At 41.6% G+C, this 14,748-nt stretch overlaps 1 protein-coding gene across 2 annotated transcripts in view; it reads right to left on the minus strand.

Annotated features, from left to right (window-relative positions):
- Positions 1-9,858: 9,858 nt before the first annotated feature.
- The window catches only part of Arhgef6 (Rac/Cdc42 guanine nucleotide exchange factor 6), a 151,905-nt gene continuing 147,015 nt past the window's right edge, over positions 9,859-14,748 (minus strand). For both annotated transcript variants that reach the window (XM_008840705.2, XM_029567177.1), the window contains 2 exons: positions 13,693-13,747; positions 9,859-12,082 (listed from right to left, as the gene is read on the minus strand). In XM_008840705.2, the coding sequence (XP_008838927.2) occupies positions 11,942-12,082; positions 13,693-13,747 (196 nt within the window). In that variant the 3' untranslated portion in view covers positions 9,859-11,941. The remainder of the gene's footprint in view (positions 12,083-13,692; positions 13,748-14,748) is intronic.

Raw genomic sequence — 14,748 nt, forward strand, 5'->3', positions numbered from 1 at the left:
ACTCTGAACTCTGAACAGTGTGCTGTCCAAGGCTGTAGCGCAGCCGACGCTTGCAGTCTTTCCAACACAGCAAATCAGTTAGGACTGCCCCCTGTTGAACTGCCTATTTATAACCCGAGGATCCTCCTCATGGAGAACTATTTATTATGTACCCCAAGGCACATAGAGCTGGAATATGTGAATTACAGGACAGGCAAGACCCTAACAGACCCTGCTCCCTAAGAGCTTAGATTCTGAAGCAGCAACCCCACTGATAAAGACATCCAGAGAGCCCTAGGAAAAGAAAAAAACAATATACTGAGGAAGCATAAGCAGATAATTAGCCAAGTTCTGTTTTGTTTCTTTATGAGCAGTACCTATCAGTGGACAGTGTGCTTGATTTACCAGTCAAGATGCAGGAGGGCAGCTGGGAGCCTTCACGCTCATTCTGTTATGGTTGATTCAGGGTCGCTGTGGCCCCAATGGAGTAGACCAGTTTCTCCAAAGTCTCACAGGGAGAACTGAGAGACTCTGATCCCCTCCCCACCATCCTAAGATTTATTCACTTGGTCTTTCAATCTCTCTCTCTCTCTCTCTCTCTCTCTCTCTCTCTCATACACACACACACACACACACACTCACACACTCACACATCATACACACATACACAGAGTCAGGCTGTTGCTAACTGGTTCTTTTATTATCTACCCTGTCCCTGTCTATAGCACTGTGCAAGAGTCAGGGCCCTAAGGATAGCAGCTCCTGGCCTGCCCTCTCCTTATCATGTATTTAAAGAAATCTGTTTTATCACCTTGCAGTCTCCATTGTTTATATAGTGAACTTAACGATTACTTGTTATTTATTTTTGAGTAATAAAGATCCTTTAACATTATTGTTGTTGTTTAGTACTTAAAGCCCTCAATCAGATTGGGGGAAAATGAGATATTTGGAAGTAGTTTTGTCAAGTTTTGTGCTGTTATCAGTAACTTCATAATCAAGCTTAGCACACAGCAAAATATCTTGGTGACAGCATACGCTATGGAAGTCTGCCATCACCTCCGATAGATGACACGGAAACCTAGTTAGTGAAAAGTATTATAACGAAGCTAGGACATCCTGAGGGTGAGCAGAGTCTTCTACTAAAGCCAAAGGAGTCATTTCTTGTCACCTCCAACTGAGGAATTTCTAAAATATATTTTATTTATTTTATGTGTGTGAGTGTTTTGCATCCATGTATGTAAGTTCACCATGTGTGTGACTGGTCCCTGCACAGGCCAGAAGAGGGAGTCAGAGCCCCCTGAAACTGGAGGTTTTAGATGCCTGTGGTCCAGGGATCCAAACCCAGGTCCTGTGCAAGAGCAGTCAGTACTCTTAACCGCTGAACCATCTCTCCAACTCTCTTTTTTGATGTAAGAAACCCAGAGTAGAAATTTTTGCTTAAGAAAAACACATTCTTTAAAAAATACATTAATGCAAAACTAAGAAAGGGGAAGGAGAAAGAATAGTGTCCTCTATTTCCCACCATCCCTGCTCTTCAGTCTTGTGGATGGCCAGCTGTGTCCTGACTGGATACATCTGAAGCCCTTGCAGTGTGAGTATCTAATGCAAATCATTCTAGACAGACTTGCCTGTTTGCACAGTTCCCCCAACAAGAGACCTTTGGTATGACGAAAGGTGATATTTATAAATTTAGGATCTCACTAGAATTATGTACACAGTGCTTTTATGCCTTCCAGAAGCAAATATCCTTCTGTTATGTTAACCTCAGATGGGGGTGGGGGTGGCTCAATAGCAGTGTGCATTTGTAGCAAGCATGAGGTCCTGGAGTCCATGCCCAGCACTGAAAAACAAAAGGAAAAAAAGCACCAACTGACCAACCTCTGTACGATAGGTTTGAAGGAAGTGAGGCAGCAGTCATAGCAGCTGAGTAGACACTTCCCTTGATGTTATTACAGTGTGGACCTTCCTTAGGAAGGTCAGAATCCCAAGCCTGCTTGAAGGAAGAAGTTGACTCAGTCAAAAAAAAAAAAAAACACAAGGATACAATACACATCCCATAATTCTCCTTTACAGCAGCTGAGGGTCCACTTTGTGACATCACTATTCTTATGTGACCTGCCTCAGTTAGACAATGTGGGTGGAATGGAATGAGTTATCAGTACTTTGGTAGAGTTCATCAGATTGGAGTTCTTGTCCACCTAGGCAGATTTTTAAAAATCATCGTCATATACTCATGTTTTCTTGATTTAAGCATTGCCCCAGCATTTCACCCTACCTTCTTCTTCCTTGGGAATTATTATCTTCCCAAACTACTTTTACCCCTAGTGGATCAGGCTGGCCTTGGACTTGGAACAAACCTCATGCCTCTGTTCCAGTTCAGATTGGAGTTCTTGTCCACCTAGGCAGATTTTTAAAAATCATCGTCATATACTCATGTTTTCTTGATTTAAGCATTGCCCCAGCATTTCACCCTACCTTCTTCTTCCTTGGGAATTATTATCTTCCCAAACTACTTTTACCCCTAGTGGATCAGGCTGGCCTTGGACTTGGAACAAACCTCATGCCTCTGTTCCCCAACCCCCAAATGCTGGTATCACATTTAGGTACCACCACACTCAGGTGAAAATAGATATTTTGAACAAGTTCATTACTAGACTCTGTCTCTAAATTAATTAATTAGTTAAATATTTGTAAGCAGAAGTAATGTCATTGATACAAAAACAGTCTGTATTGTCCAGGCTATGTCTTCTCCTGTAATCTCTGCTACCCTCTAGATGCTGCCTCCCATAGCTCTATTCCAGGCCTCTTCTCTAAGCTTCGGCCTCTAGTAGTAGTCAGTCTCTTACCCTGCTTCCTCATAAGGTCTGCTTGCTCTTTCTAAGGACTCTATCTCCAGTCCTTCAGCTTCTCTTTATGTACTATATGCCTAGGATATCTCCTTTGGACTCGTGGTTTTAATAACTACCTTCCTGTCAGTATGGAATACTTTAAGGGGTGGGGCTTGTATGGCTTGTTGTTTGGCATTTTTTTTATTTTTGTGACTTGGTTTTACTCTGTAACCCAGGCTAGCATAGACCCACTATGTACCCCAGTGTGGGCTCAAAACCACGGTGATCTTCCTACTTTGGTTTCCCAAAAGTTGGGATGGCAAAAGTGAACCACTACATGCAGATAACATTTTCAGTTTTTATCTGCCTCCTGGAATTTACTTGTATCTGAAGAGCAGACTCAGGCCCTCGAAACCAATGTATACAAATGGAACTCTTGATCATGTTGCCTATGTGCTGGGATTTACTTTCAGGGTTCCTCATTCCACTGAATACCATCTTCCTCTATCCTGTGTCATAAGCCAGAAACCCAACTTGACATCTCACTGTCCTTGTCCCTCATATTCAGTCCCACCTGGACTTCCCAGCTCCTCAACTATATTTTTAATCTTTCTTGGGTTTTATTCTTATTATTTACTTATTGGTTCATTTATGATTTTAGTTTTTAAGAGTCTCATGTAGCCCAGACTAGCCTCAAACTCAATATGTAGCCAAGGATGACCCTGAACTCCTGGTCTTCCTGCCTCTATTTCCTAGGAGCTGTGACTATAGATGCGCACCATCTATATATAGGGGATTTTCAGATAGCTGTTAACCCTCTTCTTTCTAGCTCTACTGCATCCTGCAGCCTTCTATACCCTATACCTTTACTCTTGCTCCCTCCCATCCATTCTACATGCACAACCATAGTGGCTTGCCATGCACAGATCTGATCTCAGCACTTTCCGGGTCCTTCTTGAACTTAAACCAAAATAAACTTATTCCATCTCCTTCCAACTGTCTCTTCAAGCTATAGCTTCTAAGCAAGGCTATAGATATTTTCCTCCCTTGGGACACTACCATGCTGCTTTCCCTGCTTTTAAGACACATTCCATTCCTTAACAGCTCCTTCATAGCACTTATCAGGGTTAAAGTTTCCCCTACTATGCTGTGAGCTTCTTGGGGATTAAGGCCTTTTCCTGTTCACCATGATAATTTCACTGTCTATCAGAGCACCTGATATAGAATTGGCTCTCTGTTGTGTGAGGAAATAAATAAATGAAAAATGTAGCTGCTTATAATTCAATAGCCCATGAAATAATTGTGTTGGCTGTTGTCAAAATTTGTAATATTGTGAAGGCCTTCCTTAGGTGAGAATAAATAATAAACACGCATTTATGCAGCTGGGTATGGTAGAGCATCCAAAACCCAGAACTTGGAGGATGGAGGAAAAAACCTCAGAAGTTCAAAGACAGCCTCAGCTATGTAACAAGTTTGAGGCTAGCCTAGGTTACATGAGACCCTTTCTGAAAACCAAACCACAACAAAATAAATGAACTCATGTAAAATGGAACAACTGATAATTTTACCATACACAATATAGGTAGTATACTTTTGCTGTAATGTCATGATGATTTGCAAAATAGTCCATGAAACTTGCTCCAGTCTTCACTGGACTACTTTAAAAATCATTCCAATAAATAAGAGGGTTTCTTGCTGACGGTAATTTTCTTTTGGCTTGGTTTTGGTTTTTAAGACAGAGACTCATTATGTAACCCATTGGCACAAATTCATGATCCCTCTGGCTCAGCCTCCTGGGTGTTGGTATTATAGGTGTGTATCACCTCGCCAGGTTCAATAAGTGATAAGGATTTGGGTATATTTCCAATTTACCTGTAATATTATAACCATGGCTTATTTAGTTCTGGATTTCTTCCCTTTTTCTTCTCTTTCTCCTTTCTTTCTTTCTTTTTTCTCTCCTTCCTTTCTTTATTGATACAGGTTCTCATATAGCTCAGAATGGCCTCAAACTCACTATGCAGCAAAAGATGGCTTTGAACTCCTGATCCTCCTGCCTCCACCTTCTGAGTGTTGGGATTACAGGCCTGTGTCACCAGGCCTGGTTTTGTTGGTGCTGAGAATCAAAGCCAGGGTCTTGTGCATGCTAGGCAAGCACTCTACGAACTGATTCACATTCCCAGCCCATAGTTCATCTTCATAAACATGTTACATTGCATTCCATGAAAAGTAGGGCAGGAATGACTGAAACACACTATCATTTTTATCTCTAAATAAACAAAAAATGAGTAAAGTTAAAAATATTGCTGTCTTTGCTATTTGATAGGAAACAAGTAACCACAACATGCAAATATGTGCTGTGGCATGCTTTCAGCACAGCACTTAAAGGGAAGCAGCTGTAGACTCCTTGGGCTTTCAGGAGGAAACATATTTTGTAGCATTTTCAAATACCTCCTCAGGGCCTGATGCCACTGTGTCAGAGCTGCTCCTTAGCACTTTAAACAGATCAGAGGCACATTGAAAAGACCAAGAAACCTGGAACCAAATATGATTTTTGTTTATGTTGTTTTGGTTTGTGAACCATATTCCCTATTTAAACCATAACAAAATCAGAAATACTCACTGCTGTGTGGTGGTTACCTCTGAAGCTAGATATATGTAATCTTAATCTATGTTCCACGATTTATTGATTGCATAACCATAGACCAGTCATTCAACCTCTTGGTCACAGTGTCCATATCTGGAAAGCGGGAATAATGAACACATTGTTTTGCAGGGTTGACAGAAAGTCCCCAGCAGAGTCTATACAACGCATGCTGTGGAACACAGCACACTGGTCTGCACTCAGCATTGCAAGTAGACAGGAGCCATTAAAGTGGTTGAAACTTTTACCATCAAGGCATATCTGGCAGGTCTGGTAAACATGAGAGGCCTTGCCCATACAGTGGAACAAAAAGCACATCGAATGTGGAGTAAAGTGAAAGCAAAGACTACAAGAAGGAAAGAGCAAGACAGGGAGAGAGAAAGACAGACCAAGAGGGAGGAGAGACAGAGACAAAGACAGAGCACAAAGGGCTAGCTGTGGTGGTGCACATCTGTAACTCCAGAACTACAAAGGCGGAGACAGAAGGGTAGCAAGTTTGTGGGCAGCCTGGCTACATAACAAATTACTCAAGGGCAGTTTGAGCTATATAGTGAGATACTGTCTTAAAAAAAAACTTATATTACAGAATGCATGAAATCCGGTGGTGGGGGAGGATTATGGGTGGGGTGCAGGTGGGGGAAGGGAGTCTAACTTTGATTAAGATCTTTTATATGAAATGTACAAAAACAATAAAAAATATACATAAAAAAACTTAGATTGCAGGGATGGAGAGATGTCTCAGTAGTTAAGAGTATTTGCTGTTCTTACAGAGGATCTGAATTTGGTTCCCAGCACCCACATGAGTGCTTACAATCTTTCACAACTCCAAGCGACCCAACACCTTCTTCTGACCTCTGCTGGCACCTGGCACACATGTAGCACACTTACATACACGCAGGCAAAACACTCATACACAAAAATAAAAATGAATAAAATACTAAAATATATATTTAAAAATTCAAATTACAAAGAGAGGAGTTTGAATATGGCAGACAGGCCAATTTGAGTATTGAAAAGCAATTCCCTGGATTTCTCAGTTAAGAGCTCAGTTCTTGTCTGGCATGCATGAAGCCCCGAGTTTGATCCCCAGTACTGCATAAAACCTGGCTTAGTGGAACATGCTTATAATCCCAGCACTGAGATGTGGAGTCAGGAAGATTAGAATTTCAAGGTCATCCATGGTTACATATTTAGTTTGAGAACAGCTTGAGATACATGAAACCCTGTTTCAAAAAACCAGACACAACAACCAAATAGCAAATAGCTCATTCATGGCTTCAGAAGGGTGAGTAGCTGAGGTAGGAGCAGTACCTAGCAGGTATCAAGTACAAAAGAGGGAATGTGATAGCGTGCATGTCCAAGAGGTAGAACACATTAGAAGCTCAAATCATACCATGTGCTAACATGGTATTCAACTCTTTTCTATCTCTATCCATTTGCATGATGGGGATAACAGCAGTGAAGACCTCATAGGGTTGGTTGAGGCATCCATGAACTTAAATATAAGAACCATTTAGTATAACTCCTAGCACACAGGAGGTACAATGCTAAATTTAGATGTCCAAAGCAGGAGATAATCACTAAGATAGCTCAAGCAGAAGGTTAATGTGCTATCTACAAAAACATGGGGCTATAGAAGTGTGAGGCAGTGAGTTTTCAGTGAATCAGTGGCATTAAAGTCATCCCACTGCAGTTGTGATCCAAACGTTAGGAACCTGCTGCTGCTACTACTTAATGCCTGTCACCGATAGCACTAGTCTGTCACCCACAAAGCTTGAGAAGACACGCTGCAAAGTGGAATACAGAAACCACGAACATGTTGAGAAATCCCTGCAGGCCACCAGGACACAAGATAGCTTCTGTGTAATTTAAATCCTCTAAATCTTGTTAAAGGAACTGAAAATGTGTCTGAACTTTTGCTGCAAGAGAGTCTGGTAAATATATTTTTGCCTTTATGTTTTCAGGGAAACCATAGGGATAGGAACAGACAGCAAGTAGCAGCAAACAGGAACCAGCTCAAGTGTTGTCTTCCTCCTCTGGGAGACGTACATGTACGTGTGTGTGTGTGCGTGTGTGTGTGTGTGTGTGTGTGTGTGTGTGTGTGTGTGTGTGTTAGAGCAGAGGTCAATCTTGGGTATCATTGCTCAGGAGCTATCCACCTTTTGGGATTTTTTAAAAAACTATTTATTTAGAAATATTTATTATTTTTACGTGTATGTGTGTCTGTGTGAGTTTATGCTTACCACACATATGCAGGAGCCCAAGGAGGCCAGAGTGGGTGTCAGATCCCCTTGAATTGGAGGTGGTTGCTTGTGAGCTGCTATGTGGGTGCTGGGGACTGAACCAGAGTCCACTGCAAGATCAGTAAGCACTTTTAACCTCTGAGCCATCTCTCCAGGCCCTGAACTTTATTTATTAGTATGCTATATATATGTGTGTTTATGATGGGGGGCACATTACATGTTGCATGTGGGGAGATCATTGGACAGTTTTGTGGAGTTGGTTATCTCCTTTCACCTTTATGAGGATTCCAGGAATTGAACTCAGGTCTTTAGGCTTGCACATAAGCACCTTTACCTACTTAACCATCTCACCAGTCACACCATGTTTTTTGAGACAGGGTCTCTCATTAGCGTGGAACTCAGCAAGTAAGTTAGGCCTTCTGGCCAGCAAGTCCCAGGGCTCTGCCTGTCTTTTTCCCCTGTGGTGGTTTGAAAGAGAACTGTCCCCTATAAGCTCACGTATTTGAACACTTGACCCGATTTGGTGGCCTGTTTACGGAGGCATGGGAAGTGTGGTTTTGCTGGAAAGCTCATCACTGGAGGTGGGTTTGACCACTTTATAGCCTCATCCAACTCCCAGATTCTCTATGCTCCCATCTGTGTGTACTTGAAGATGTGGGCTCTCAGCTTTCTGCTCTAGCCGTCTCCTTTGGCTATGCCTCCTCTACCATGACAGACTCTTATCCCTCTTATCATGGTGCTTTATCACAGCAACAGGAAAGCAGCCAAACTTCCACAGTGCTGGGACTGCAGGTATGTGCCACTATGCCCAGGATTTTACATGGGTTCTGAAGATCAAGCACTTTGCCAACTAAGCTATCTATCTCCCCAGCCCAAATATTTTTCATTCTGACTGCTGATACCAATGTTCTGACTGTGGTCACATTTGACAGCATCAGAGATTGACAAAATCTTATAAACTACAAAGAGGGATGAAGACATGTACAGGAAATGAGTGCATCTTCCCTAATGTTAGGAAAATGATAAGTGGTACAAGTAAATTATAAGTTGACACCAGAAGAAGAGAGGTAGAGAATTTTAGGAAAGTTCTATGTCACAAGAGAGGACATTTGCTTCTACTTTACAAAGATGATCACTCTATGAAACCGAATCTTGACCAGAAAGGGAAGTTTGGAGAAAGATGACCAAAGTGAATTAGATAAAATTCCAACCTCAACCTACAAACTATCTCTACTCCTCACTATTTCTAAAGGAAATGAAAGCAGTATATTGAATAGCTATTTGCACTCCCATGTTCATTGCAGTCCTATTCATTCAGTCTATACAGAATTAATCTAAAGCTAGGTGGGGTGGTATACACCTGTAATCCCAGCAATCAGGAAGCAGAGGCAGGCAGATGTGAGTTCAAGGCCAGGCTTGTCAACATTGTGAGTTCCAGATCTGTCAGGCCTACATAGTGAGAACTTATCTATAGATAGATAGATAGATAGATAGATAGATAGATAGATAGATAGATAGACAGATAGATAGATGATAGATAGATGATAGATAGATAGATAGATAGATAGATAGATAGATAGATAGAGATAGAATAAACTTAAATATCCATGAATAGGTGGGTGGGTAAATAGTGGTAGATATACACAATGGAATAGTACCATCCTTAGAAAAGAATTCATTTGCAACAGCACGAATGAACCTGGAGGGCATTATGCTATGTGAAATAAGCCAGGCAGGAAAGACAAATAGTGCATGATTTTGTTCAGATGTAGAATATGAAAAACTCAAACTCATAGATGTAGAGAGTAGAATAGGAGTACAAGGGGCTGGGCTGAAGAGATAGGAAGTGATTTTGATCAAAGTGAACAAAGTTTAACAGGAAGAATCAAGAATTAGTTTCTGCACAATGCAGTGACTGTAATTGATAATGTTTTTTACATATTTCAAAAGTTAAGAGATGATTTCAAATGTTATCACTCAAATATATGATAATATTTGAGGTGATATATAATTATCCTGACAGAATCTACCATGTGTACATGTGTTGAAATCCACACCATATACCATTGATATATAATTCTTATTTGTCAGCTAAAAATAAAATTAAACTTGAAACAATCAAGATTTTTTAAATGAAACCTTCTAGCAAGAAAAGAAACACATTATCTTATTTATAAAGCACTTTTTATTCTTATTTATTGAAAATGTCAATTTTAAAAGTCTTTAAAATAAAAACAAGTTAGAAAATCTGAGCTTTTGTAAGAAGAGACATGACAGAGAAGAAACTGAAAGGCCTCTAAGGGCAGCAGTTTAATTACAGAGTAACAGGAACTCATTTCTAGAGTATTGTAAACAACACAACTACAGAGACACTGCTGTCGGGTTAACATGGCTTCATTTCCTTTATATTATTGTTTAGTGTGTAAGCGCGGGCAGCACTCTGCAGAAGCTTCATTACCCAGAGTACCAAGGGCCTCTCCTCAGAAGGGCCAAGTCCCCAAAACATGCATATGTACACATTCCTTTAAACACCTTTCAATGTCTTAAGCAACCAACTAAAATATTTGGTAATCACAAAAAAAAAAAACGTTTCCTATGGACAAAGTTTGCACATTTATTGCAAGCCATTGACTAACCACAGACAGGGTACATATGAACATCTGGGTTGCTACTGTTGCTTGATTTTAAAAATTTTAGATGAAAGATGTCTTATCTAAACTTCTGGGCTTAAAAACAGAACAGCCATTTTTAGAAAACTTCACTCTTCAGCTTCCAAAAATGGCTGTGTGAGGTTGGTTGAGGCTGGCCTTTGGGAATATTCCTCTTCCTGTGGGTGCTGTAATGTCTGCCATGTAGCAGAGACGGCAGCCCTGTACCGTGAAATTATGGAAACCATGAGACCCTCCATATCATAAAGGAAAGGGCACCTCAACAAGCTTTCAAGCTTCAAGTTTAGTTTCAAATTAGCCTTTACTTTGACTATGGGTAAGACTTTGATCAGCCGATTGGTGTTCTCCCTTTTCCCCGTGACCTCCTCCATGTGGCCTACTATTGTTCTGCCATCTAAGGAGGCAGACATGTCTGCATGCCGCTGTCTTGGAGCTCTAGCCCACCTTGACTTGTGTTGAATTTGCAGTGTTCTCTTCTAAACACAGCTTCTCACAGTTCAGATTTCTAGACTACTAACAAAGTTAATGGTTTGACATGATAGGCAACTTGAATAAACCAGTTTCAAATATTTAGCTTCACTGGCAACCAACACAACTAGTGGAGGGGCCCTTTTGTTCTGGATATACAAACTGGAGCAGTAGTTCATATCTGAATTTCCTCTTCAAGGCCTACTCCAAAGAGGCCAATGATGATTCTAAGTTATCACCACAGAAATGAGAAAGTGATAGAATGGATGCAAGATATCACTAGGGATCAATATTTTCTTAACCCAGATTATTTAAAAGATGAAAGGCTACAGTCTGAATATTCAAGGGAGAGTCACTGCTCACAGTCTAACTATGTATTAAAAGTGAGCACATTCACACTAGTTTACACGCCACTTGGGATGGACGGCTGAAAGCATGGGGGAGGTAGAAAACTTAAATGGTGGGAGAAGGCTGGGGTGCAAGGCTATCATGCGATGGGAACAGCTGCTCCACCAAGCTGCTCTGCCCTACTGCTAAAGGGGAGTATTTCCTGAAGGAATTTGCTGATGGGTTTGGTGCTGGCATTGACAGCTGGAGCTCCTGCCCCAGCTGACTTTAAAGGTACAACAGGACAAAGGGAATAAGGGCACCACACTGTTCTTGGTCTTAAGAGATAACACGGAGCAATTTTTTAAAAGTGTGATGGAAGGGGGCCATGCGACAGTCTAGGAAAGGACAGCTGACTCATTAGATAAATGTGTTAGCTTCACCTACTCTAGACATAGCTCAAGAAGCTTTGCCTTCAGTGAATTAGAACTAGGTAGTAAAGGACTGTTGGGCATAGCAAACTATTGGGGCCATTTCTACTGCCATGTCATGCTCTTTCCCCTATTGAAACAAATGACAATCAACAACAAAGCATCAACAAACACTTAAGAAAACAGAGAGAGAGAGAAAGATACAGAGAGAGAGAGAGAGGAGGTGGAGGAGGAATGGGAAGGAGAGAGATCCCAACACAAAGCAAAAGTTGAAGAAGTACACAGATGGAGTTACATCATTCAGCTGGCCATTTCAAGAAGTGCTAAAGACACTCCGCCCAGCACACAGTGACGGTTATGGAAGCAGTGAGGTCTTGCTACTGGATTCAGCTCGCACGCACTCGTCTGTTTGCTTCAACAGCTTCCTCACCAGCTTTTCTAGATCCTTTCTTGACTTCAGTTCTTCTTCCAGGCATTGCTTCATTCTCTTATTCTCCTAGGATGGAAAGAACTTGTCAATTACTGAGCCAGGGGAGGCCTCCCAGGGTTCCCCCTGCTCCCCTTCACCCCTGACCACATGTTCCTTCCTCAAACTCACTCCTTAGAGTGAGATCAGGCTGCTTCCTGATTCTCCTGCCTGTCTCTGACCAGCCTCTTAGACTCTTCTTCCTTCATGCAAATATTCTGTAAGGCTGCCCCTTGACTGGCTCTCTTCTCATTCTACATTTTTCCATTTAGGGTCTCTTATCTTTCAATGCAAGTATGTAATAAGAGAGTTCCCAAGTGTCTTTGGTGAGAAGCTCGTCTCCTAAGCAACAGGACCATAATTCTAATGCCTGCTGGGCAATTTCATCAAGAGTGGTTATAGGCACTTAAAATTACTAGACTCTGAAGAGAATTCAGTATCTTCTCCATTATTCCAAACCTCTTCCCATGATTCCTGACCTCTGAAGTGATGGCCACCAAGCAATCTAGGGACCTGGGGAAGCTTCTTAGCTTCTCTAATGTCTGTTCTCTCCTTATCCCAACAATAGGCCATCATAGGTCACAGGTTCCAACTCTGCAATGTCCCTTTACAATTGAGCTCCTCCTCATGGTCAGACTGGCCTGCCTCAGTTCAGGACCTAAGCGCACCCAATCCAGAATTTCCTAAGAACTTCTCAAGTGTTCTTTCAGGTTCTAGTCCCTCCTCATTATCCTTCTGTTCGTCATTTGGTACAATCAGTCTTGGCACACAGACAGAGTGCACATCCTGGAGTACTGAGCCACATCTTCAGATGTTAAAAACAATGATCTTCAGCTCTCTTTTTTTCCCTTCCTTCCTTCCTTCCTTCCTTCCTTCCTTCCTTCCTTCCTTCCTTCCTTCCTTCCTTCCTTCCTTCCTTCCTTCCTTCCTTCCTTCCTTCCTTCCTTCCTTCCTTCCTTCCTTCCTTCCTTCCTTCCTTCCTTCCTTCCTTCCTTCCTTCCTTCCTTCCTTCCTTCCTTCCTTCCTTCCTTCCTTCCTTCCTTCCTTCCTTCCTTCCTTCCTTCCTTCCTTCCTTCCTTCCTTCCTTCCTTCCTTCCTTCCTTCCTTCCTTCCTTCCTTCCTTCCTTCCTTCCTTCCTTCCTTCCTTCCTTCCTTCCTTCCTTTCCTTCCTTCCTTCCTTCCTTCCTTCCTTCCTTCCTTCCTCCCTCCCTCCCTCCCTTCTTCCCCCTCTTTCCATCTCTCCTTTCTTTCCTCCCTCCCTTCCTTTACATTTTCATGATAGGGTCTTGCTATGTAGTCCAGGCTAGCAAATTCATAATCTCCTTGCCTCAGCCTCCCAAGTGTCTTGGATTATAAACAGGTGCCCCACACCTGGCTTAGCTTGCATTTTCTTAAGATGTCAGGGAACAAGAGAGTAGTGACTATGTTTGGGACCATATTGCCCATATCCAGATTGCAAGCGTCAGAAACTTGAGGCCTCATGGTAAAATCAATAAAATCTACCTTAATGACACAAGGAAAATACAAATTCCTGTTCACTATCTCATTCCTGGACTTTTGCTTACACCATTTACCAGTGGGTGGCAAAGAAGACAGAGTCATTCTGTTATCTAAATAGATAACTTTTGATATGTTATTACCTGCTTCAGTTCTTTTACCTCATCCTTCAAGGCATAAACAGTATCAACAAGGCTCCTAGAACATTTAGAGAAAATTCAGAGATGAATGAATGGCTGGTACTGAGGTATTGTTAAGCAAACTTTAACTTATATAAAATACAGATCCTGACAAGAAGTGCACTTTCTGGCTGATGAGGAATGATTCTGCTCTGAATGGTCCATATTCTTTCTCTTCATGGGAGAACAACTCCCACCACATATGTCCATTTCAACACCTTGTCATTACACCGTCCCTACACTGCTCATCTCCTTTCCCACTCACATCTAGCTTGTGTAGCCTGAAAATAGTAGACAAAGGCAGACAAATTAAAAACTATGTATTTATTTACAGTACACAACATGATGTTTTGGTATGTCTGCCCGATGAAATGATGCCCACTTTCAACAAAGTTCAAATATCCAAAACAGTATTATTAACTATAGTCACCATGCTGTATATTAGATCTACTAAAACATATCTATGTTATATGATTGGAACTTTGTACACTTTGAGCTGTATCACCCTTTTCCTCCACTCCCTCCAAGCCTCTGGCAGCCATCATTCTACTCTCTGCTCCTGTGAGTTCAGTTTTTTAGGATTCCCATTGTAAAGCTTGATTACTCTGGACAGGAATAAATATCGCTGGCTGTATAGTTAGAGGCATCACAAGGTCCTTCCTGCACTACAATAGCCATGCAGAGATAATATCCTTTTCATTTAACTAAAGCTACACCACATGACCTCAAACGAAGACATTAAAAATACAAATTTAAAAAGCAAAGGATAAAATGCTCTGGCTAGGTTGTGGCACTATCTTACCTCCTTATCTCTTTCAAGACAAGGAATTTATAGATCTAGGTTTTAGGATTTTTTTTAGGGGGGGGTCTTTTTTGAGGAAGGGTCTCCCTGTAGCCCCAGCTGTCCTGAAACTCACTATGTAGACCAGGCTGGCCTTGAACTCACAGAGATCTGACAGCCTCTGCCTCCCGAGTGCTGGGATTAAAGGCGTGCACCACCACACCCGGTTTTAGGATTTT

This window comes from Nannospalax galili, unplaced genomic scaffold (assembly GCF_000622305.1).
Source record: "Nannospalax galili isolate Female #2095 unplaced genomic scaffold, S.galili_v1.0 scaffold901, whole genome shotgun sequence".
NCBI lineage: Eukaryota > Metazoa > Chordata > Mammalia > Rodentia > Spalacidae > Nannospalax > Nannospalax galili.